This window comes from Arvicanthis niloticus, chromosome 15, assembly GCF_011762505.2.
Source record: "Arvicanthis niloticus isolate mArvNil1 chromosome 15, mArvNil1.pat.X, whole genome shotgun sequence".
NCBI classification, from domain to species: domain Eukaryota; kingdom Metazoa; phylum Chordata; class Mammalia; order Rodentia; family Muridae; genus Arvicanthis; species Arvicanthis niloticus.
Window position 1 is genome coordinate 24,059,412 of NC_047672.1, and position 21,679 is coordinate 24,081,090.

General features: G+C 48.0%; 1 protein-coding gene across 4 annotated transcripts in view; it reads left to right on the forward strand.

Moving 5' to 3' along the window:
• The window catches only part of Dennd2a (DENN domain containing 2A), a 91,460-nt gene extending 70,129 nt beyond the window's left edge, over nucleotides 1-21,331 (forward strand). For 3 of the 4 annotated variants that reach the window (XM_034519076.2, XM_034519077.2, XM_034519079.2), the window contains 9 exons: nucleotides 1,140-1,217; nucleotides 2,618-2,758; nucleotides 4,494-4,642; nucleotides 14,373-14,550; nucleotides 16,305-16,346; nucleotides 17,495-17,612; nucleotides 17,907-18,146; nucleotides 19,314-19,400; nucleotides 20,147-21,331. In XM_034519076.2, the coding sequence (XP_034374967.1) occupies nucleotides 1,140-1,217; nucleotides 2,618-2,758; nucleotides 4,494-4,642; nucleotides 14,373-14,550; nucleotides 16,305-16,346; nucleotides 17,495-17,612; nucleotides 17,907-18,146; nucleotides 19,314-19,400; nucleotides 20,147-20,178 (1,065 nt within the window). In that variant the 3' untranslated portion in view covers nucleotides 20,179-21,331. The other variant, XM_076913503.1, reaches the window with a different exon arrangement.
• The last annotated feature ends 348 nt before the right edge of the window (nucleotides 21,332-21,679 follow it).

Sequence of the window (21,679 nt, forward strand, 5' to 3'; positions counted from 1 at the left end):
AGTACTTCTTGCCTTTGCAAAAAACAAAAACCCCTGGGTTCTGAATTTCAGAACGCACCTGGTGGTTCACAGCCATCCATAACTACAGTTCCAGAGTATCTGACTTGCTCTTCTGACCTCCAAGGATGCCAGGCATAGAAATGTGCTTAAAAGAGATAGAGGTATATATAAGTCATCAGTGGCCCTGGTTTCTATCTCCAGCCATTGCAAGGAAGAAAAGGGATGGGGTGGCTACTGTGTGACAATATTTATTGACTTGATGGATAAAAAGCAAGGGTAACAACCAAAGAGAGTAAGTGGAGTAATATCTGTGTTATGATGGTTGCTTTAAAGTGTTGAGATTGAGTGGTCCTTCTCCCTTGAAAATGAGTTTAAAGTGATTTCCCAGAAGGGTCTTCAGAAACAAGGTCTCATTTAGGGTACTGATTATGATATTCTGACATTGCATCTCAAACAACTGGTAGGAGGGGCTACAGTGAAGCAGGTCCCCAGGCCACATTCAGCACCCATGCGTTTAAACCCTTGACCTGAGTCCTTCTAAAGAATAAAAGTAGGACAGTCTCCTATCCAAGTACTAACCAGGCCCGACCCTGCTTATCTTCCAAGATCAGACGAGATCAGGCGTGTTCAGGGTGGTATGGCCGTAGACAAAGTAGGGCAGCCCAGATGGCTCAGGAGGTACAGGTGCTTGCTGCCAAACCTGATGATCTAAGTTTGATTCCTGGGATCCACTTGGACTGGAGATATGGCTTGGGAGCTTAGAGCACTTGTTAGTTTTGCAAAGACCATAGATTTGATTCCCAGAATGCACCTGAAGGCTCACAGGCATCCATAACTCCAGCTCCAGGGTGTCTGACTTGGTCTTGGAAAGAGAGAACTGACCTGCAAGTTGTCCTCTGACCTCCACATATGAGCTGTGGCATAAATAAATAAGTAAGTAAATAAATAAATGCCACAAGTATTTTTAAAGCAAAAATGCATACAGTGATCTAGCAGACTTCTGAATGGTAAAATGGGGTGATAGCAAGTGCCTGCCTTACTGGGTGTTCCACTACTGACAGACAAATGATAGCTCCAGGGCATTGGGGTTCCACCTTCCTGGACCTTAACACATGTCCTTCTGTTTCTCTCCCAAACAGCCTGGAGGCAAAGGGAAGCGGCTTCCTGAAGTTTATTGCATTGTGAGCCGCCTGGGATGCTTCAGCCTCTTTTCAAAGGTGAGAGCTTGCCCAGAGAGAGGGTGCGAGAGCAGAGCAAGCCCAGAGGAACCCAGAAAGTGGCACCCATCCACAGCAGCGCCCCGTCTCTGATCCCTGACGCCTTTTTCTTTTATTTATTTATTTATTTATTTATTTATAGATTTCTTCAGTGTATACGTTGTTATGTCTGCATATATGCATGCAGGCCAGAAGAGGCCACCAGACCTCATTACAGAGAGTTATGAGCCACCGTGTAGTTGCTGGGAATTGAACTCAGGACCTCTGGAAGAACAGCCAGAGCTCTTAACCTCTGTGCCATCTCTCCAGCCCCATCTCCTGTTGCTTTCAATCTTAGTATTTTGCTCCCGGTTTCTTTGCTCTCTCCTCTCATGATTAGTTCAAGAAATAAAAGTTAGTGAAGGGTGTGGCCAGGGTAGCTCACTCCTAGAAGAACTGGTGTCCTGAAGAAGAGTCAGACACAGAAAGGAACAAAGGAGGGAGGACTTTTGCATAGGTCAGAGTTGTAGTTCAGTTCCTATTACGCACAAAGCCCAGGAATAAAAAACGTACATGGATTAGTCAGTCAGTCACATGTCAAAGCAACAAGAAGAAACTGTGGCTTCCCTGTTAATAAATACTGTGAACTACAAAGGCACATGGTAAAAGGCCCCAGAAGCCCCTCGTAAGAACTGCAGGGCTCCCCCTAATTCTTTGTGGGGAGCACAGAACAGAGATCCACCTCTGTTCTCCACCCTGCCCCCACCCTTCATGTACCCATTATTGTTGTTTGCTTATTTGTTTATGATAAGGACTCACTATGGAGCCCTGGCTAACCTGGAATTCCCTATGTAGACCAGGCTAGACTGGAAATCACAGAGTTTTGCCTGCCTTTGCCTCCCAAGTGCTTTGATTAAAGACATGTGCCACTGTGCTGGCTTTTGTTGTTGTTATTGTTGCTGTTTTTAGGACTTATTTATTTTTATTTTATGTATATGGGGTTTTGTCATGCATGTCCATGCACATGCCGTGGAGGCCAGAAAAGGGTGTCAAGAGTCCTTGGAACTGGAGTTAAGGGTAGCTGTGAGCCACCATGTGGGTGCTGAGAATCAAACTCAGATCTTCCAAAAGAGCAGTCAGTGCTCTTGACTCTTGTCTTTTAGTAACTACTGTGCTCAGTTTGTGTCATCCTTATATACACTCATGGAGCCATCCACTGGGGTGTGGTCAACACACAGGGGCCAGCCACACCTTTAAAGAAAACCATCTTCGCACCCCTAAGAAGCCATCAGCTGTCAGTAGCCCCTCATGAGCCCCCACACCTTCATCCCCTAATCTTCGAGTCACTCTGGCAGGTCCACTACACCAGAACTGAGCACACTGACGACAGAAGAGCTGAGGTGCTTTTCTTATTCTCGTAGATCTTGGATGAGGTGGAAAAGAGAAGAGGAATCTCCCCTGCCCTGGTGCAGCCCCTCATGAGGAGCGTCATGGAAGCCCCTTTCCCAGCCCTGGGCAAAACCATCATTGTCAAGAACTTCCTGCCGGGCTCCGGGACTGAGGTAAGCTACCAGACTCGTTTCCTCTGCCAAGAGAACAGGTGGTCCAGCCAGCCACATCCCCGAGCCTGGAAACACTGTGTCTTTCAGCCGGTCATCCAATTCAGTGGTCAGTCCTCTACATCCACCCTCAGTCCAGTCTGTCCAGCCCAGGCTCAACTCCTGGGAGCAGTCAGCAAGAGGTTTTTCTATAGACATGCACTGTGCGTCCTTGGCTTCTTTTCGAAGCCCAGAATCAGTCATCAGTCTTATTCATGTTTTGGGCCTGCATCACTTTATAGCTTTTTCAGTGAAGATCATCTTGGGTGTATTTGATATCTACCCTAGGCTTCAAAGCCTGTCCTTGACCTGGTCAGACCCTGGGACCTGATGACAATGTGTGTTTTCCGCTCTCTTCCCACACCATCGATCCCTGTAAACATGAGAGTACTGGTCTCTGCCAGCCTTGGATCTCATTGGAAACCAGTTGCTTCTAGACACAAAAGAGATGAGGGTACACCAGGAACATACCAGATCAACCCAGCTGTCCAGTGCTGAGCAGTTGTTAGGAACCCAAAACCACCCCATCCAGGTGTAGTTAGCTGACCATGGAATTGTAGCTGAAGGTTAGGAGTAAGGGAGCCCCAGTGTAGGGACAGTTCTCAGTGGGTGGCTGTGGTTGAAAAAAAGTTAGTGTCCACTCACAAAACTTCGCTGAAGCCTGCTCTTTACAGAGAGACTTAGAAACTCGCACATGCAACTTGTAATAAATCCAGGATCCCATCAGACAGTAAGGAATAAGATGATAAAACATAGCAAGCTTAAAAGCTAGGAAAACACATGGACATGATTGGAACTGCTAGGCACGTGATGCACACCTGTAATCTCAGCCTCTGGAAGATGGAGCCAGGAGGATCAAGAGTTCAAAGCCATGGGGCTGGAGAGATGGCTCAGTGATTAAGAGTGTTGGTTGTTCTTCCAGAGGATCCAGGTTCAATTCCCCACACCCACATGGTGGCTCACAAGCATCTGTAACTCCAGTTCCATGGGATCTAATGGTCTGTATGGGTAATGCATTGCATGCACATGGAACACATACATGCAGGAGAAACACCCATACACATAAAAGATAATATTTTTTAAAGCACCAGCCACTCCAGCCAATGACTGGAACCCATGGTAGAAGGGCAGAACTGGATCCTGAAAGTTGTCTTCTGACCTTCATATATGTATGTACCTTGGCACATATGTCCCTGCACTCATACACACATTACAGACACAATAATAGATAGATAGATAGATAGATAGATAGATAGATAGATAGATAGATAGATAGTTTAAGGCCACTCTAAGCTACATAGAAAATTTGAGGCCAACTGGGTCTATATGCATAGGCCTGGGATTTTCTTCTAGCAGAAACAGGCCTTCAGAAGACAGGATTTTTTCCAGGATCCTAAGGCTAGGTCAGTTTTCTTTGTAAGCCATCCAAGGGGCATGCAGATATGCTCTTCCAGGAGGAGCCTCCTAATATGGCCAAGGGCCATGGACACTGCCATCCATTTTCCTTGTCTCCTTTGTCCAAGCTCTCCTCAAATGAGCATGAGCTGCTTGCTTCTCTTTATACCTCCTTCTCCACTCCCTTCTGTTTTCCTTTCCTTTCCCTTTCCCGTGCTAGTGGATCAGCTGTGCACAGGCCCTCCGAGCCCAGGGAGGCCTGCTGTGTGAGCCCACTTTAGTAGCTGCTCCTGTTCCCTGGCAGGTGATTGAGCTGTGCCGACCGCTGGACTCCCGGCTAGAGCACGTGGACTTTGAGTCTCTGTTCTCCTCCCTCAGCGTCCGACACTTGGTCAGTGTTTTTGCCTCTCTACTTCTGGAAAGGAGGGTCATCTTCATTGCAGACAAACTCAGGTACCAACCTCTGCTACTTCTGATAATACGGGTAAATGATGTTTAGTCTTAGACTCCCAAGGGTGTAGAGATTGGGTTCTGGGAAACAGGGATGACCTGGAGGCCAGTGAGACTCACTGAGAAGGTAAAGGGAGGAGGACGGCATGTTGCACATGCAGTATTTGGGCTGCTTTCCATGTGTTTCACTGTGAACCAGGTACTCTCTCCTATGAGAGCATGGACCTGCCCTCCAGAGTTCTCATTCTGTTGGGGGACCAGGAAGTACACCACACCATGTTGGGAGGGCTTGTTAGAGGCAGTGAGTTCAGGAGATGACAGAGGCCACTCCTTTCCAGTGTGGAACAGTCCGTCTGACTTAGTGCTAAAACTAAGGGCATGGTGCAGGCAGAAGGAGCTGTCTGTACAAAGGCAAGGAATCAGTAGAGGCAGAACATGTCACCCTCAGGAACTGTGAAGCAGCTCCCTGATTGCAGTGGAGAATGAGGTTGGGTAGGAAGAGATGAGCAGACAGAGAAGACAAAGTCCAACTCAGGGAAAGACCACAAGACTAGGTGGAAGATTACATACAGACTTACCCAAGACATCCCTTTCCTGTTTGTTATTAAACTAAACCAAAGAAATAAAACACAACACACACACACACACCTACCTCTGTCCCATAGGATGCCATTCATATCCCAATGAACATATTCTCTGATTCAAAAGGCCACATCACAAATCAAAGAAGATCCAGAAGGAAGTAAGAATTTGGATTGGTAGGCTGGAGAGATGGCTGAGAGCTTAAGAGCATTAGCTGTTCTTCCAGAGGTCCTGAATTTAATTCCCAGCAAGCCTTGGAGGTGCACCACCATCTATAATGCAATCTGGTACCCTCTTCTGGCAGGCAGAATACAGTATACATAATAAGTAAGTAAATCTTGACTCTGGATTCTAGCAAAAGAATGGTTCCAGCATTTTTATGGTCTCAGCCCTTTAATTCCAGTAGAACTCTGGAGGCAGAACCATGGACCACATAGTAAGACCGTATCTCAAAAACAAGACAAAATCTCGGAGGAGCTCAGCAGATAAGGAGCCTGCCACCAAGCGAAACAACCTGAGTTCGATCCCCAGGGCCTATGGTTCAAGGAGAGAACAACGCCCACAAAGTTGTTCTCTGATTTCCCTACATGTGTGTATGCGTGCACGCATACATACTCACACAATAGATGCACGTTTTAAAAAAAAAAAAAATTCTAAAACACTGATCTCGAGCTTTTTAGAACCTATGGGAGAATATGTGAACCTGCCACTCCAGGAAAGGCCAAGAAGGGGGCTGCCAACAGCCGAAATAGTGGAGGCCATCTGGAGAGAAGACACACCAGGAGCTAACAAGAAGAGCGGGGCTGTCTGTGGTTTGGAGAGGAAATGACTGAGCTGCTGCAGAGAACAAAAGGGGGGAAAGAAAAAAGGGACAGAAGAATGAAAAGGACAACATGTTTCAACACGGAATTCATCAGGGGGCCGGGGAAGTTCAGCAATCCAGCCCTGTGCCCAGTGCATCCATCTGGTCACCTTTATGATGCTCCTCTTTGGACCATAGCCATTTGGCTATTCCCTGGCTGCCCCCACCTCACAACTGAGCTCTCTATTCACTTTTAAATGTCACCATCCTTGTGTTCCCTGTGCCTTTCTGTTAGCTCAGGAAGCAGGCCCTGTCTTCAGCCTGCAGCTGGTGCTAGGAGCTGGGCAGCTCTCCGAGCACTGGGGAATTCACACAGAGAGTTCTCAATGTTGGGGCGCTGGAAGCTAGGGATGAGTAATAACCCTTTAGTGACCAGGATCAGGTTTCAGCTGCTCCATGGTAACTACATCCATGTTCTGGAAGGCCTGCTCCCCTTTCCCCAGCAGTCCCTAGTTCCTTGGATTCTCAAGGCTTGGATTTGGGGAAGAGGGAAAAGATGGATTTCAGAAAGGCCTTCGCAAGAAGTGGAGAGCAGCTAAAAAAAAGCCAGCACCTGCCAGGAGAGGAGTTCTCGGACACAGCCCCCAGGGACTGCCTCAGGAGGGAAGATGTCAGACTAGGGGAAGCCAAGCTGGAGAAAATGCCCAGGACCATGAGAGCAGCGGAAGCTGAGCAGACCAACCAAACATCAAGTATGAACTTTCTGGTCGGAGTACACTAAAAGAAAAGATAGGAACAGATAGGGAAGAAATGTCTGAAGAGCAGCATGGCTCCGGATGTTAGAAAACCGAAGGGAACCTTCTACCCAAGTGCCAAGAAAGGGCATGATCCACCTGCCTCTCTCCTGGATGGATTTCTGAGTGGGCAGATTGGATGCTGGCCAGCCCTTCTGAACAGATTCCCATGTACCTGAGTGGGCTCTGCCCTGAGACCTCAGCTTTCATTCCAGAAAAGCCTTTGGTCTTTTTTTTCCTCACCTCACCTTCCATGCAGTCTGACAGTCTGCTCTTGGAGCTGTACTCTCTGTGAACAGCCTACAGCAGAAAAGAGACACTTAAATTGCCCTCTGCGGCTTCTGTGGGCGGTCCGCAGAGGGGTACACCTTGCCCAGTATGTGTTTCTTTTGCATCAGGGGAGGAGAAGACAGCAGGAATGTGGTGAAGTTTATGCCCTCCTTAGGCATAGGAGAGCTGCCTGGCACCCGAGACAGTGTAGGGGAGCTAGGAGATGCCCTGCATTGGTGGGAGGGGTGAAAGGACAGGTTCTGGGGCCCTGTGCATTCACAGGAATGCAGGAAATCTTTGTCAGGTCGGCCATGCAGATCCTTTGTGAGTCTGGCGGTGCGTGCTGCCTGTAACGCAGTATGAGGCAGCTGAGGTAGACTGGCTGAGTTTCAGGCTAGTCTTGTTAACATAGCAAGAGCATGTCTTGAAAAAGTGTAAGGTTCTTTTCCATTCGTTTGTGGCTACGGAAGTTAAGTATTTTTCTCTGGAACCTTCCTTCTCTCAGTGGCCTTCCAACAGGGGCCCCAGTAGGTAGGTATGTCTGGGAGTCCCCCAGGTTTCTCTCAGATCTGCAGTGAACCAACTCCATGGGCCAAGAGCCTCCAAGTCTGACAGTCATGTTCCATAAGATTCTCTGATTCATAGGCATGGTAAAAGGATCTATTCATTTCTGTTAGACGTATGGGGTAGTAGCCATAGGAAACTGAAGGTTCTCTGTCCAAGCCTTAACAAACAAGGGGCTGGAGAACAAGCTGGCTGTTTCTTGAGCTGGAAGATTCTGAGAAGAAAAGCATTAGCATAAAAAGTCCTAGCTGTCACCTTCATCTGAGACACTCCTCTGCTGAACACACATGGCTCCCAATCCTGTTCAGCTGAGAGTGGAAGGGAGAATCTACCCCTCTTCCTTCCATGCCCCAGTCTCAGTGAGGCCACCAAGCAGAGCATGAGAACACCATAGATGACAAACCCAGGGAGTGACCCTATGACATCTGTGGTGGGCCTTAGCTGCCCTCAGCACTCTCCTCCCACCCCCCAGCCTGACCCCCAGTGCATTTAGTTATCTTTACTGGGAGTTGGTGGCAAACACTCTGAGTTACAGAAGGGTTTTAAGTTGAGCCAAAAACCTATCACACTTAGAATAACATTTTTGCTCTGTTTCATCTTTAGGGTGGACATTGAGTGTTTCTAAAGGCTCTTGGAAAGCAAAGAATGATGTTATGATGGCTTGCTCTGTCTCCATAACAACCCAGATAAATATTTCCCTATACCCATCTTCATTTTCTTTATGATAAATATTTTGTTTCTTGTTTACTAGTCGGCTCTAAAACCCTTCAGCAACTATAGGCCATGGCTGTACATAATAAGCAAATCTGTATAAAAGTTTTAGATGGCAGAGTGTTTAATATTTAATACTCTATCTTTTTCACAGTGTAAGAAATCATACTGAAGGTTCGTCTCCCAGCTAAGGATGAGTGAGATGCAGTGACTGAGTCTTGACAATGGTGTTTGAACCTTGGGTTTCACACCCGGGTCACTACACAAATAGGTCCACATGTAGCTGTGTGTGTTCATTCCTTTGTTCATTCCTCTCAGTTCATTTCCTCAGTTTCCATAGCTTCATTGAGGTCCTGTATGTCTTCTGTACCCAGCTACACTCAACCATGTTTGCCATCTCAGAAGACGAGTTTGTCCAAGACCTGCCTGCAAGCAATGGTGGTAGCCACCACCTTGGTGCTCTGGCACCCAAGATACTATACTTTTGAGGGTCTGGCACGTCCTCAGAGTGGTTGACAAGAGTCTCATTTAGCAAAACTCTATGGAAAGAAACTATTTTAATAGCATGATAGTTCATTGTAAAGTCATGGGCCAGGAAAATAGGATGTCGTACTCGCTCGACCTATGAAGATTCTAGCTTCAACTCCCAGCACTGAAAAGCAATTAGTAAATATCACTAGCTGGAGATGTAGCTTGGGTGGTAGAAGGCTGGGCTGGGCTAGTATGTACTAACCCCTGAGTTCCGATCCCCAACACCCAATAAAACCAGGCACCTGTAGCCCAGCACTCAGGAGGTAAAAGCAGGAGAATGAGAAGGTCAGTTCTCCTTACATAATTCAAAGCCCAGGGGATATATGAGATCCTGTCTCAAAAGGGGGAGGGTACATTCTAACTAAATGTGAACTCCCTTGGTTTGTAAGATGAACACCAGAAAGCTGGCTTTTAAAGCACAGCCTAGAGATTGACACAGCCATACATAAATGCTGCTGTCCTCTAACCCATTGCTAAGTGTCCTTTGCTGGGACTCGTCCTAGCTCTTTCCTTGAAGTCAGTGCCCATCCAGTTCACACTGCCTCTGTCAGGCCTTCTGCTTAAGGACTCTCACAGACACCAGTGTTATCTCGTTGTCCCTCCCAGTTCGTGCGATGTCACCATTGTTCCTTGATCCAGGCACGCTATCAAGCCTGGATCTCATTTTGTGGCCTCAGGGGAAAGCTCCCATTTCTAGCCCCTGAATGTGCCATTGTACAGATTCAGAGTGTGTGGGTGCGAGAGCTGGAGGGGACACTGGGACTCGTCTAGGCCAGCTTCCATCTACCATAGGGGAATGGTGGGGACCTAAGGTAGTGAAGGGCTCCTTCTGAAGTCACACAGAAGACAGCAGAACCTTTCAAGGGCCAGCCTGTGTGCCTTTTAAACTCAGTGACATGTTACTTGAGAATTAAAGATGCAGTCAGGGAAACATGGCAGTCTTGCTTGGTGACACACTCCCCTGGGAGGTTTCCTCATAGGCAGGACAACCTGAGCTCTGCCCTTCACCCCTGTTCTTGGAAATGGCCTGCTGCGGGAGAGATGCATTGTGCATTGTTCCGGGTACCTACTGAATCATCATCTGAGCTGCTCCTGGTTGTCTAATTCAGGGACCCAAGCACCCAGAACGGAAATATTTCCAGATGTTAACTCTCACAAACGCATGCTGTTGTTCTAGTACAATACTTCAGCCCTTAGGAACCACCTCCCAGTACTAAACATCTTGAGGCCTGACCCCCTCTCACCTGCATCCATCACTGAGCCCTCTGGCCCAGCCACCTTCCCACTGGGGCATTCTCTTCCCTCCCCCACTTCTGCACAATTGGTCACAGCTGTGGGAGCTTGGCAGCTCCTCACCCCCACAGTAATGGGAGCCAGCTGTGAGACGGCTTTCCTTGGCCCTCCTTCACAAATGCCTCTTCTGCAACAGCCGATGTTGAGTGAGGCGCTTGGGCCCTGCCCCGGCTCACTCCAAGAGTCCCCCTTAGGCTCCATTTTCCCCTTTCCCTGCAGCACCCACCCTCTGCCCCACCCATGCCTGCAAAATTCCATCAGCACTTACTGCAGTAATTGGAAAAATCACAAGCTGTTCTTAGAGTCCTTCATTTCTTCTCTGCCACTTATGTTAGAGAACGGGCAGCTACCACCCGTGTAATTACAGAATCCAACCTGTCCTTTCCTTGGTGCCCACAACAGAATTGTTTAAGGTAGTGAATGGGCTGAAGCAAAGGGAATGAACTCTGCAGCAACTGCCTGCTCCCTGTCCTCCCTCCCTCCTATCTGGCTAATGAGGTGTTAATGATAACCTGGTATCAGTTTGGTCCTCAGCTGTGATAAAGACTCTGACCTTTAAGCAGGGGAAATCCTGAATACTCCTTTCAAGAAAGCAGCCCCTACCTACATGTTACCCAGCTGTGCCCTGTCCTTCTCGGGTGTTCCCTGCAGAACTGAATATGGAGCTGGGATGCAGCGTGCCTGAGGCCCTGGGTTCATTCTGTTCCTAGCACTGTGAGGAAAAAGGAAGTTGGATACAGTGGATCTTGCACTCAGCATCCTGATGCAGAGTGAACTTCATCTCTCTCTCTAACCCTCCTTCACCCGACCTGTGCACGGAACATCCATGTGGGTTGGTGGGTTTTCCTAGCCTTGGTCCAGCTATATTCTTCACTTCCCTTCCACCTGGTTTGCTGAAGTCCCTGATGGCAGCGGAGGGATTTTAAAGGCATCAATCACAGCGTGCTATAGCAGCAGACAGAGCAGCCTTCTCCTGAGGATGAGACTTAGAGGAAAAGGACAGCTGCTCTTTTCTGATTTGGGGAAAAGGTTAAGTAGGTTTCTCTTTCTATAGCAATGGGTGAGAAAGCACACAGGCTGTCCTCCCCTGGGCCTCTGTCTCTCTGAGTCTCCTTCCCTCCCTCCCTCTTTCCCTTCCTTCCTTCCAGCATCCCTCCCTGCTCCCCCCCCCGCCCCCAAATGTTTGCCTTCTTGGGCTCATGATCCCTAGCTGCCCTCGAGTTTACCTTAAATTTCTTAGGGCTCTGTGTCTTTAGCTACAAAATTTAAAACCAGTTAAACCCAAAACCAGTTAACGAGCCTCGTGCCTGACATCCCAGAACTCTGGAAACTGACACAAGAGGATCTCGGGTTCATGGTCAGATTAAGCTGCATGGCAAGACCCTGTCTCTAAAGAAGAATGTGAGGGCTATCACTAGGATTGTTTCCAGATCTAAATCTTGTGATTCAAAAACTTTCCTGGAGTCAAAAGTGCTTAAGAGACTGGGTGCGGCAGTACATACCTCCAGTCCCAGTGTTCACTGAATCCCAGCACTGAGGGTGGAGCCAAAAGGATGGGGAGCTCACAAAACCCACCTCAGCAACATAGTAAGTCTGAGCCAGCCTAGGACCCCTAAGACTCCTTCAAGAAAGAAAGAAAGAAAGAAAGAAAGAAAGAAAGAAAGAAAGAGAGAGAGAGAGAGAGAGAGAGAGAGAGAGAGAGAGAGAGAGAGAGAGAGAAAGAGAGAGAGAAAGAGAGAGAGAAAGAGAGAAAGAAGGAAGTAAGGCTCTGGGTTCAGTTCTTCCATTGCACTGGTAGGTTAAAAAGGAAACTATTAAAAAAGAAATTTGAACTTGGGAGGCAGAGGCAGGCAGATTTCTGAGTTCGAGGCCAGCCTGGTCTACAGATTGAATTTCAGGATAGCCAGGGCTATACAGAGAAACCCTGTCTCGAAAAACAAAAAAATAAAAAATAATTTAGAAATAAAAAGGAAACGAGATTCCTTGACAGCTTATGGGGCTATGGATGTAACTCAACTGGCAGAGTGCTTGCCTAGCATGCACAGGCCCTGAACCCCCTTGACTCCCAGAATCTCATAAATGGGTCATGGGGTTTACACACAGATATATATGGCTATGCACACACATGCCTATAATCCTGGCATCAGGGTCATCCTGGCTGGTTATTTGAGACGGTTCTTTAATATAAAAGGACTTTATTCATCAGTCATTTCTGCAGTACTAGGGGTGGAACCTATGGCCTCAGATGTAAAAGTTCTTCCATAAGTTACCCAGGGCTTGAGGCAGTCCCTGAAGCTGTTTCTTGTAGCATCTCAGAGTGTTCTATGAGGCACACTAGGGTCAAGGGAGGTGATACAATAGTTTGAGGCACTGATGGGTTTAACTTATTCTCATACAGCATATGCTGTCTGAGTAACCTCTCCCACAGCCCCTGACCTCCCTTTTCTCATCCCTCCCCCATCTCCCACCCATTGATGCCCTTTATCCCCCAGACATCTTTGCTTCCACTTTCATGTGACATATACATACAGGATCTTATGTGTTTGTATAGAATCCAAGAACCAAAAGAAAAACATATTTGTCTTCTGTTATTGGCTTAATTCTTTAACACGATTGATTATTTCTAGTTGCATCCATTTTCCTGGAAGAGACACAACTTTGTTTATACAAGGCACACACACACAGACACACACACACACAATAAAGGGGCTGGAGAGTTGGCCCAGTGACTAAGACAACTTTTGCTCTTACAGAGGACCCAGGTTCAGTTCTCAGAACCCCATGGTAATTTACAACTATCCACAGATCCAGTTCTAGGGGATCTGACTCCTTCTGACCTGTGAGGGCACCAGAAACACATGATGCATAGACACACATGCAAGCAGAACACACAGACACAGAAATAAAATTTACGTTTACAGGTCAACCGATGATAGTACACATCTTTAATCTCAGCATTTTGGGGAGGCAGAGACAGTCAGATCTCTGACTTCAAGGCCATCCTGATCTACATAATGAGTTCCAGGATAGACAGAGCTGTACAGAGAAACCCTGACTGGGGGACAAAACAGAAGAAAAAAGAAATGAAAATTTCCACATTCTTCTTGTCCATTCCTCTGTTTTTGAACATGGAGATTAGTTCCACGACATACATACTTCTTGTGAATAGCACTCAGTAGACATTGCCGTGCAAACATCTCTATAAAAGGTTGACTTGGAATCCTTTGGGTAAATGCATGGGAGCGGGACAGCCAATAGAGTGGCGGAGCCATCCTTAGCTTTTTGAGGAAGCTTATATTGGCTCCTACAGTAGGTAACCTTTCGACCAACAGTGTAAAGCGGTTCTCTGTCCACATTCTTACAGCATTTGTTATTTGGACTCTTTGTTTTGTTTGTTTTTTGATGAGTTTTGGTTTTTTAGTATGTAATGGTTTGGTTTGGTTTGCTTTGGTTTGGTTTGGTTTGGTTTGCTTTGGTGTGGGACAGGGTTTCTCTATGTAGCTCTGGCTGTTCTGGAACTCACTCTGTAGACCAGGCTGGACTCCCATGTACAGAGATCGGCCTGCCTCTGCCTCCTAAGTGCTAGGATTAAAGGCTTGAGCACCACCCCCAGGCTTGTTTTTGTTCTTTGAAACTGTCATGTGTTGTTAGCTGTCTTGGAACTCCCTGTGTAGAGCAGGCTGTCCTGAAGCCCACAGAGATCCACTCTCTCCCGAGTGCTGAGGTCAAAGATGTGTGCCTCTATGTTCAGCTGGTATTTGGTTTGGTTTTTTGGTTTATTGTTTTTATGTCTATATTAAAGTACATGTACAGTTCATATGCGGTTGTCAGAGGAAAGTTCTCAGGAGCCTGGTGTCTTCCTTCACTGTGGCTTCTGGAAACCACACTTGGGTCATCATCTTGTGTGGGAAGCGCATTCACCATTTTTCCTATAACTGCCTTTCTGACCAGGGGAAGTGGGAATCTCAGCGTGGTTTGACCTGTGTTTCTCTCATGGCTGCTGAAGCTGGACACCTTTTTTTTTTTTTTTTTTTTTTTGTAGCTGTGTTGGCTGTGATCATTTGAGAACCGTTTATTCTAACCAGTGTCCCTCTAGGATGATCCCGGTCCTCTTCCCTAGCCTCTGCTGCTGAAGCCCTGCCCTCACCCACACTGAGCCAGCTTCTCTCTGTCTGTCCCCCCGCAGCACTCTGTCCAAATGCTGCCATGCGATGGTAGCACTCATCTACCCCTTCAGCTGGCAGCACACCTACATCCCCGTGTTGCCGCCTGCCATGATCGACATAGTGTGCTCGCCCACGCCCTTCCTCATCGGGCTGCTCTCCAGCTCACTGCCACTGCTCAGGGAGCTGCCACTGGAAGAGGTGAGCCAAGGAGCCCTGCACCCCAGTTCCCCAGGCCACACAACGAGGAGGGGAGTACTGGGCAGGGGTGGGAAGATGCCAGGGCTTGCTCTGTGGCAGGCCCTTCCCAGAGTCTCTCATCAATCATATCCCCTCTAAATGGCATGGCCTGTATCAGCAGCCATTTCGAAGTCCTGACATCAGACATAGCCATCTGCCCATCCTTCTGTCTCCCTACACTGGGCAGAGAAAGCAGTAACTGGAATATGTGCTTGAACATCTGCCCATCCTCCTGTCTCCCTACACTGGACAGAGAAAGCAGTAACTGGAATATGTGCTTGAACTGATGACAGCGTAGGCAAGGACTTAGCTATGCCATTAGAAACAAACAAACAGGGCTGGAGAGATGGCTCAGCCGTTAAAGGCTAGGCTCACAACCAAAAATATAAGAAACAAACAAACAAAAAACACCACAGGGCATGACAGGCAAGATGGTTCAGTGCCAGGCCTGATGGTCAATCCTCTGAGTGGCACCTGCTAAAAGGAGAACACTGGCTCTTGAAAGTTGTGCACTTGACCTCCACATGCATGCTGTGGTACACACACACACACACACACACACACACACACACACGGAAGAGAGAGAGGGGAGAACAGTGTCAGAGAATTAGCTCTGTGCTAGAGTACCTGTCTACCATGCACAAACCTCTAGGTCTAGCCCCTAGTCTAAGAAACAATAATGGGTAAAAGCTGGAATTAAAGGGAGGGAAAACTAGAGCCTCAAAGCTGGGTGTGGATATCACATTCCTGCACCCCAGCACTCAGCAAGCAAGGTAGGGGGATCTCACATTTGAGGTCAGCCTGGGCTGCATAACAAAACACTGCAAAATAAGCCACATTGTTGTGATAACAGCCAGGATTTATAGTTTAGTGTGCAAATGCAGGAAGTTGTGTGTGGCACCTCTGCAATCATTCAGTCCCTTTTAAATAGTGCCTGACCTGCCCTGTGTCTGGGACCCCAGGAGTCAAGAGTAGGAAACAGGAACCAAATTCTGCTGTTCAGCTTGACCGTGGTAAGGATGCCACTCAGTCCATCTGCCCTCCATTATCCCAGGGCTGGGGGTGCTGGCCTTGATTGTGTGACGGCAAGGAGTTTATGGGGCTCTCAACATACAAAGCCTGTTTCCAACTGGCCAGGCAGGCCATCCAACCCTGTTCTTCCTCTGTCGTAGTGGGCCACCTAAGCTAGGGTCTGCATGACCCTAGGGTCTACCCTCAGAGGCAGCATGTAAGCGTGTCCTTAAGCTTTGTACACAATGTAGGTCATTCACCCTTTTGCTGGTCCTATATCTCAACCCACACTAAGAAGAGAGTGCTCCCTCAAAACACTATAACTAACAAAGGCACACACCCTGCAGCCTGACAGTGTTCCCCAGACCCCATTCCTCTTCCCTCTGAAGAACTAGAAGGTTCAGTGGTTATCTCAAGGATAAAGGGTGAATCCCCAGCATGGAGAGGGGCAGATTAGCAACTTTTGTCTCTCCTCTATAACAACGATAGAGAAGCCCTGGCATGCTCCAGACAGGGCTGGGAAGCAGTTGCTGACATGTATGTCCTAGCCTGCAGGACTAGCTTGGTCCATTCCCCCATTCCCTGTCAGAACACAGACACACACGTTCTTCACATCTCCAGTGCTGAGGAGGAGGAGAAGGACACATCCGTCTTTACCCAGAAACCCTAGTGACAAAACTCATCCCGTTTCTTCTGTCCTGTAGGTTCTCGTGGTCGATCTCATCAATGACCGGTTCCTCAGACAGGTGAGTAGAGAACCAGCTCTGCCTGCTGCTCCTGTGCCTTCCCTTCTTCCAGAGAGCTCAACTCCAGCTCAAGAAAGGGTCTGTGGTAAGCCCGAACCTACTAGTTCAGCTGGACCATGGGACCAGCCCAGGCTAAGGCCAGCCAAGGATGAGGCAGTGAAGAGGAAGGCTTCAGCAAAGATTGGTTTTCACCTGCACAAGCTTCAAGCAGTTAATTATCGGGACACAGGCTTGAGAGATGGCTTAGCAATGAAGAGTTCACACTGCTTGTATGAATGTTTGACGAATTCAAGGTTTTTTCCCTGGCACCCACGTCAGGCAGCTCACGGCCACCTCTGACTCCAGCTTCAAAGGATTCAACAGCTCTGGCCTCTTCAGTCACTGCACACTGCGCTCACACACACAGGCTCACACATGGACATACACATAATTTTAAAATATGAAGCTTAAGTTTTTAATGGGGGAGAGGGACGGCAGAAGAGCTGACTCAGCGGTTAAGAACACTTGCTACTCTTGCAGAGGTTCAATTCCCAACAAAGCATTCATACATATAAAGTTAAAATAATTAATTTGTAATTAAAAAAAAAAAAAAAGAATCTGCACATCCAGGAATGGTGATACCTCCCAATAATCCTTTCACTTGGGAGGAGGAGGCAGGAGGATTGCCTTAAATTTAAAGCCAACTGAGCCACATCGTGGGAGAGTGAGTACTGGGCCAGCCTAGGTTATAGAGACCTTCAGAAAAAAAAAAAAAAAAAAAAAAAACATAAAGAAATAGAGATACAGGAGGCTGGAGAGATGGCTCAGTGGTTAAGAGCACTGACTGCTCTTCCAGAGGTCCTGAGTTCAATTCCCAGCAACCACATGGTGGCTCACAACCATCTGTAATAGGATCTGAGGTACTCTTCTGGTGTGTCTGAAGAGATACAGAATTATGTGTTTTGTTTACTATTTTGCTGTTTTTTGTTTTAGTTTGGTGTTGGTTTGGTTTTGTCTCAACAAAGTTTAAACCATGAGCTCAGCTGACTGCCCAGGGATGTGGCTGGCACACACCTTGTCTGACTATGAGCTCAGCTGACTGCCCAGGGATGTGGCTGGCACATACCTTGTCGGGTGTAGCTGCGCTCACTGCGTCTCCTGCCTTACAGATGGAGGACGAGGATTCTATTCTGCCCCGGAAGCTTCAGGTAGCCCTGGAACACATTCTGGAGCAGAGGAATGACCTGGCCTGTGACCAGGATGGAGGCCCACTGGACTGTGTGCATGGTAAATGCCAGGGCCTTGGAACAACTGGCCAGTGGCTGACTTAGAAAGTAGGGGTATGAGGAGAGAGTGGGGTTCAGCCTGTCACCTGGATTTCATTCCAGCCATAATCAAGGAATGTCCCACTCCCTCCATTAGGTTCTAAAATACCTCTCAAAGAGAGAAAAAGACAACTTTAAGTGCCCTTTCTCCTGGAAGGTCACAGGTGGCTGTGGAAAGTAACTGTAAGCAATAACTGACCTGGGCTCGGGGCCACCAACTCCCCTCACTGTCTCGGCCTTTGTACTCCTTTCTCAGGCCCCGAGTCCAGTTCCTTGAGTGAGGTGGTGTCCGAAGCCTTTGTCCGCTTTTTTGTGGAGATTGTGGGCCACTACTCCCTGTTCCTGACATCGGGCGAGGAGAGAAGCCTACAGCGAGAGGCCTTCAGAAAAGCCGTCTCCTCTAAGAGCCTACGACGCTTCCTGGAGGTCTTCATGGAGACCCAGACTTTCCGTGGCTTTATCCAGGAACGAGAACTACGCAGGCAAGATGCCAAAGGTTAGAACAGCACACAGACCTTCCTGGGGCACTGAGGCAGAGGTACCTAAGGCTTCAAGTGGCTCAGGAGTCGGGGTCATGGGGAGTTGTCACAAAGATGCAAGCAAGAACAGGGGGGAGTCACAAAGATGCAAGCAAGAGCAGTATTCAGGCCTCCATGAGAGCTGCGATCAGGCCACACCTCAACAGTGAATGTGAACTGCCTCTGCTCCTCCCAGGTTTCCCCTGTCCTTCCTGCTTTTCTGTAGCCCCTCTCCTCTTCCTCAAGCCCCTCCATTCTTCCCATCTACCCATCTTCCTGCCCCCTGCCCAGGGACTGTGGATGGGATTAAAATTCCAGTGGTCCGGTGCCTGCAGCCTTGGGCTAGCACTGCATAATCTCTGGGCAGCCTGCTTCAGTTTCCAACCACAGTGCCCTTTTGTCCCTCTTTGAATTCTCTTCTCTTACTTCTTCCTGTCCTGTCTGCATAGGCTCCATCATGCTTCTAGGGAGAAAGGAAACGAGGATTACCAAATGACGAGACACCATCCCAACCTATTTTGTCCACTGTCCCGGAAGGACGTTCCGGGAATCTAAAAGCTAGGAATACTGGTAAAGGCTGTTTTGGTGGGAGCTAAAGCTGGGAAGGGAAGGCCTTACCTTTGCAGCATGGCCGTACAGAGGCCAGAAGTTTCCAGAGGAGCAGCTGGCCCCAGGCCTGGGATTTCTTTGATGCTGTGAACTCAGCTAGAAGCCCTGAACTCCCTCGGCCAGCCATTTGCACAGGAAAGACAGGCAGCCGTACTTGAGGCAGTTCTGATGAGGATTTCCACAGGACAAGAGGGTGGACTAGAGGGTGGGAGAGGACTGGCTTCACTCAGGGCTTGCTTCTCCTCGGAAGAGCTGCCAGATGCATGTAGTCAGGTTGACAGGTCACGGTTAGTAAGGTAGGGGGAATGAGGTGAGGTCTCCTGTGTGAGCAGACTATAGCTTTCCACAGACAGCTGTTATACAAGGTGGGGCAATTATAAGGATAGTAAAACCTTATAAACCTCGGGCTTGAAAGCATGTTTATAGGCACAGCTGCATCTCCCCTTTCTCCCCTTTCCTGAGCTATCGAGGAAGAAGGTCTGTGCAGAAGCGCAAAGGCAAGCACCTAAAACATCCCGGGTATCTCTCGTCACCAGGTCTGTTTGAAGTCCGAGCCCAGGAGTACCTGGAAACCTTGCCCAGCGGAGAACACAGTGGGGTCAATAAATTCCTCAAGGGACTGGGTAAGGCCTGGGTTCCTGTTGCCAGCCTCAGTTCTTTTTTTTTTTTCCAAGACGGGGTTTCTCTGTGTAGCCCTGGCTGCTGTCCTGGAACTAACTCTGTAGACCAGGCTGTCCTCGAACTCAGAAATCCGCCTGCCTCTGCCTCCAAAGTGCTGGGATTAAAGGCGTGCGCCACCACCGCCCGGCGCCAGCCTCAATTCTAAACTATCTTTCCTGGAGTCTTAACTACTTCCGTCCATAAGAGCCAGGAACAGTACAGGGTGGACTGTCTACCTCTCTTAGTCTGTCCCTGGGCCCTAGGGTTACCTCGCTGACAGCCTTGCCATAATCTGCATCCCTGAGTCTTGTGGGAGCCCAACCAAGACAGCAGGCCTGGGGCCAGGCAGGGAGTGGCTTAACACAGGTAGGACTCCTTCCAACCTCTCCGAATGGCCCTGAGCAGAAAAGAATCATCAGGACTACATTTTAATCAGCAAAAAGGTCCTGATGGTGCATACTGCACTCCAGCGTTTGGGAGGCAGAGGGGGAAGATCAGAAGGTCGGTGACCCAGACAGCAAGGTGGCCCAACACAGGGCACACAAGCCTAAGTCCAGTCCCTAGAACCCACATAAAGGTGGGAGGAGGGAACTGAGTCCACAAAGTTGTCCTCTGACTCCAGTCTGCTGAGACACAGAGTTTCCTGTGCCCCTCCCCCTGTCCCTCCCTCCCCACTCTTCTGATAAAATGTTCTCACTTTCTTTTTTAGGCAATAAAATGAAGTTTCTCCACAAAAAATAACCCTCATCTTGGCTCAAGGGAAAACCTCCTCCCTAGTGCCCCAGTCCTCCCAGGATGGGTCCCTGAGCTGGGCAGGTGGCAGATGCTCAGAACAGCTCTGGAGGGGACCTGCCCGCATGCGGACTGTTGTTACTGTGGTTAGTTGGTTCTGGGATCTTTAAATCTTAGATGTTAACAGAAAAGAAGAAGAAGGAACATATTTGGCTCTTCATTCAGCCCTCCTGCCGCATCTCATCTCTTCTGGGCCAGCTCCTTGACAGCTGTGGAACCAGGAGATCAGAAGCGTGGCAGCCACAGAAGCTGACTTCTGCCCACACCACTGGCTCTTCAGGAGTAGTCTATGACGCCACCTGGTGGCCGAGACTGTGAACTTTACTGTTCTTAACTGCATTTTCTTCCCTTAGAAGCCATAAAGAACCACTCATGCCCAAAAAGTCTAAGTCTGTGGCTTTTAGAGGGACACATAAAAACAGGAAATCTTCTTAACTGGCAATAAAATTTTTCTAAGGGACCTGAAGTTTCTATTTCCTGTGGCCCAACTATGACACTTAGGCCGCTGCTGTGAACCTATTCCTCTTGGCCAGCATAGCTGGGAAAGGTTTCTGTAGTTGCTTCTCTTTAATGAGAGGGAGGACCTGGATCAGCCAACCCGTGGGACCAGTGGAAGTCTGCAAGAACCCGGTGTGCAGCAAAGGAAGGTTCTCAGGCTGGCCTGGGGGCCACCACCCCAAACCTGCTGGGCCCCAGTGAATGCCACCAGTAACTAACTACATCTGGATTGCCTCTGACCTGGGCAGGATTAATAGGGGTGTGTGGCTGGGGTGTTGGGGGAAGCCTGAGAAAGAATGTGACAGTGGGGGCTCAGGAATCTATACCACACAAGCTCCTCAGCTTAGACAACTTTAATGATAGCAATATTTCGTGTATTTTTATATTGCCCCCAAGTGATCACAGTTAGTATTTTGGAATATACATTCTTTTCTAACTTATTTTATATTATACTGTTTTACTTAAGAACTCCAGGTGAATAAATAAATAAATAAATATATCTTTATCAACATTCCTAGTGAGTGTATAATATTCTATTTTATTGATGTTTTTGTATTTGACTTAAGCAAAACCTAAAATAAAATTGGGGAAATGTGCTAGACTACTTGTATGAATAGGCTTTTCTCTTTTCTTTTTTTTTTTTTTTTTTTTTTTTTTTTTTTTTTTTTTTTAATTTTATTGTATGTACACTGGTGCTTTGCCTACGTGTATGTCTGTGTGAGGCTGTCAGATCTTCTGGAACTGGAGTTGTGGGTAGTTGTGAGCTGCCCTGTGGGAATTGAACCCTCGTCCTTTAAAGAGCAACCAGTGCTTTTAGCCATCTCTTCAGCCCCTAAATCTATACTTTTTGTTTGTTTGTTTGTTTGTTGTTTTGTTTTGTTTTTGAGACAGGGTTTCACGCTGTACCCCTGGCTTGTTCTGGAGCTCACTCTGTAGACCAGGCTGGCCTCGA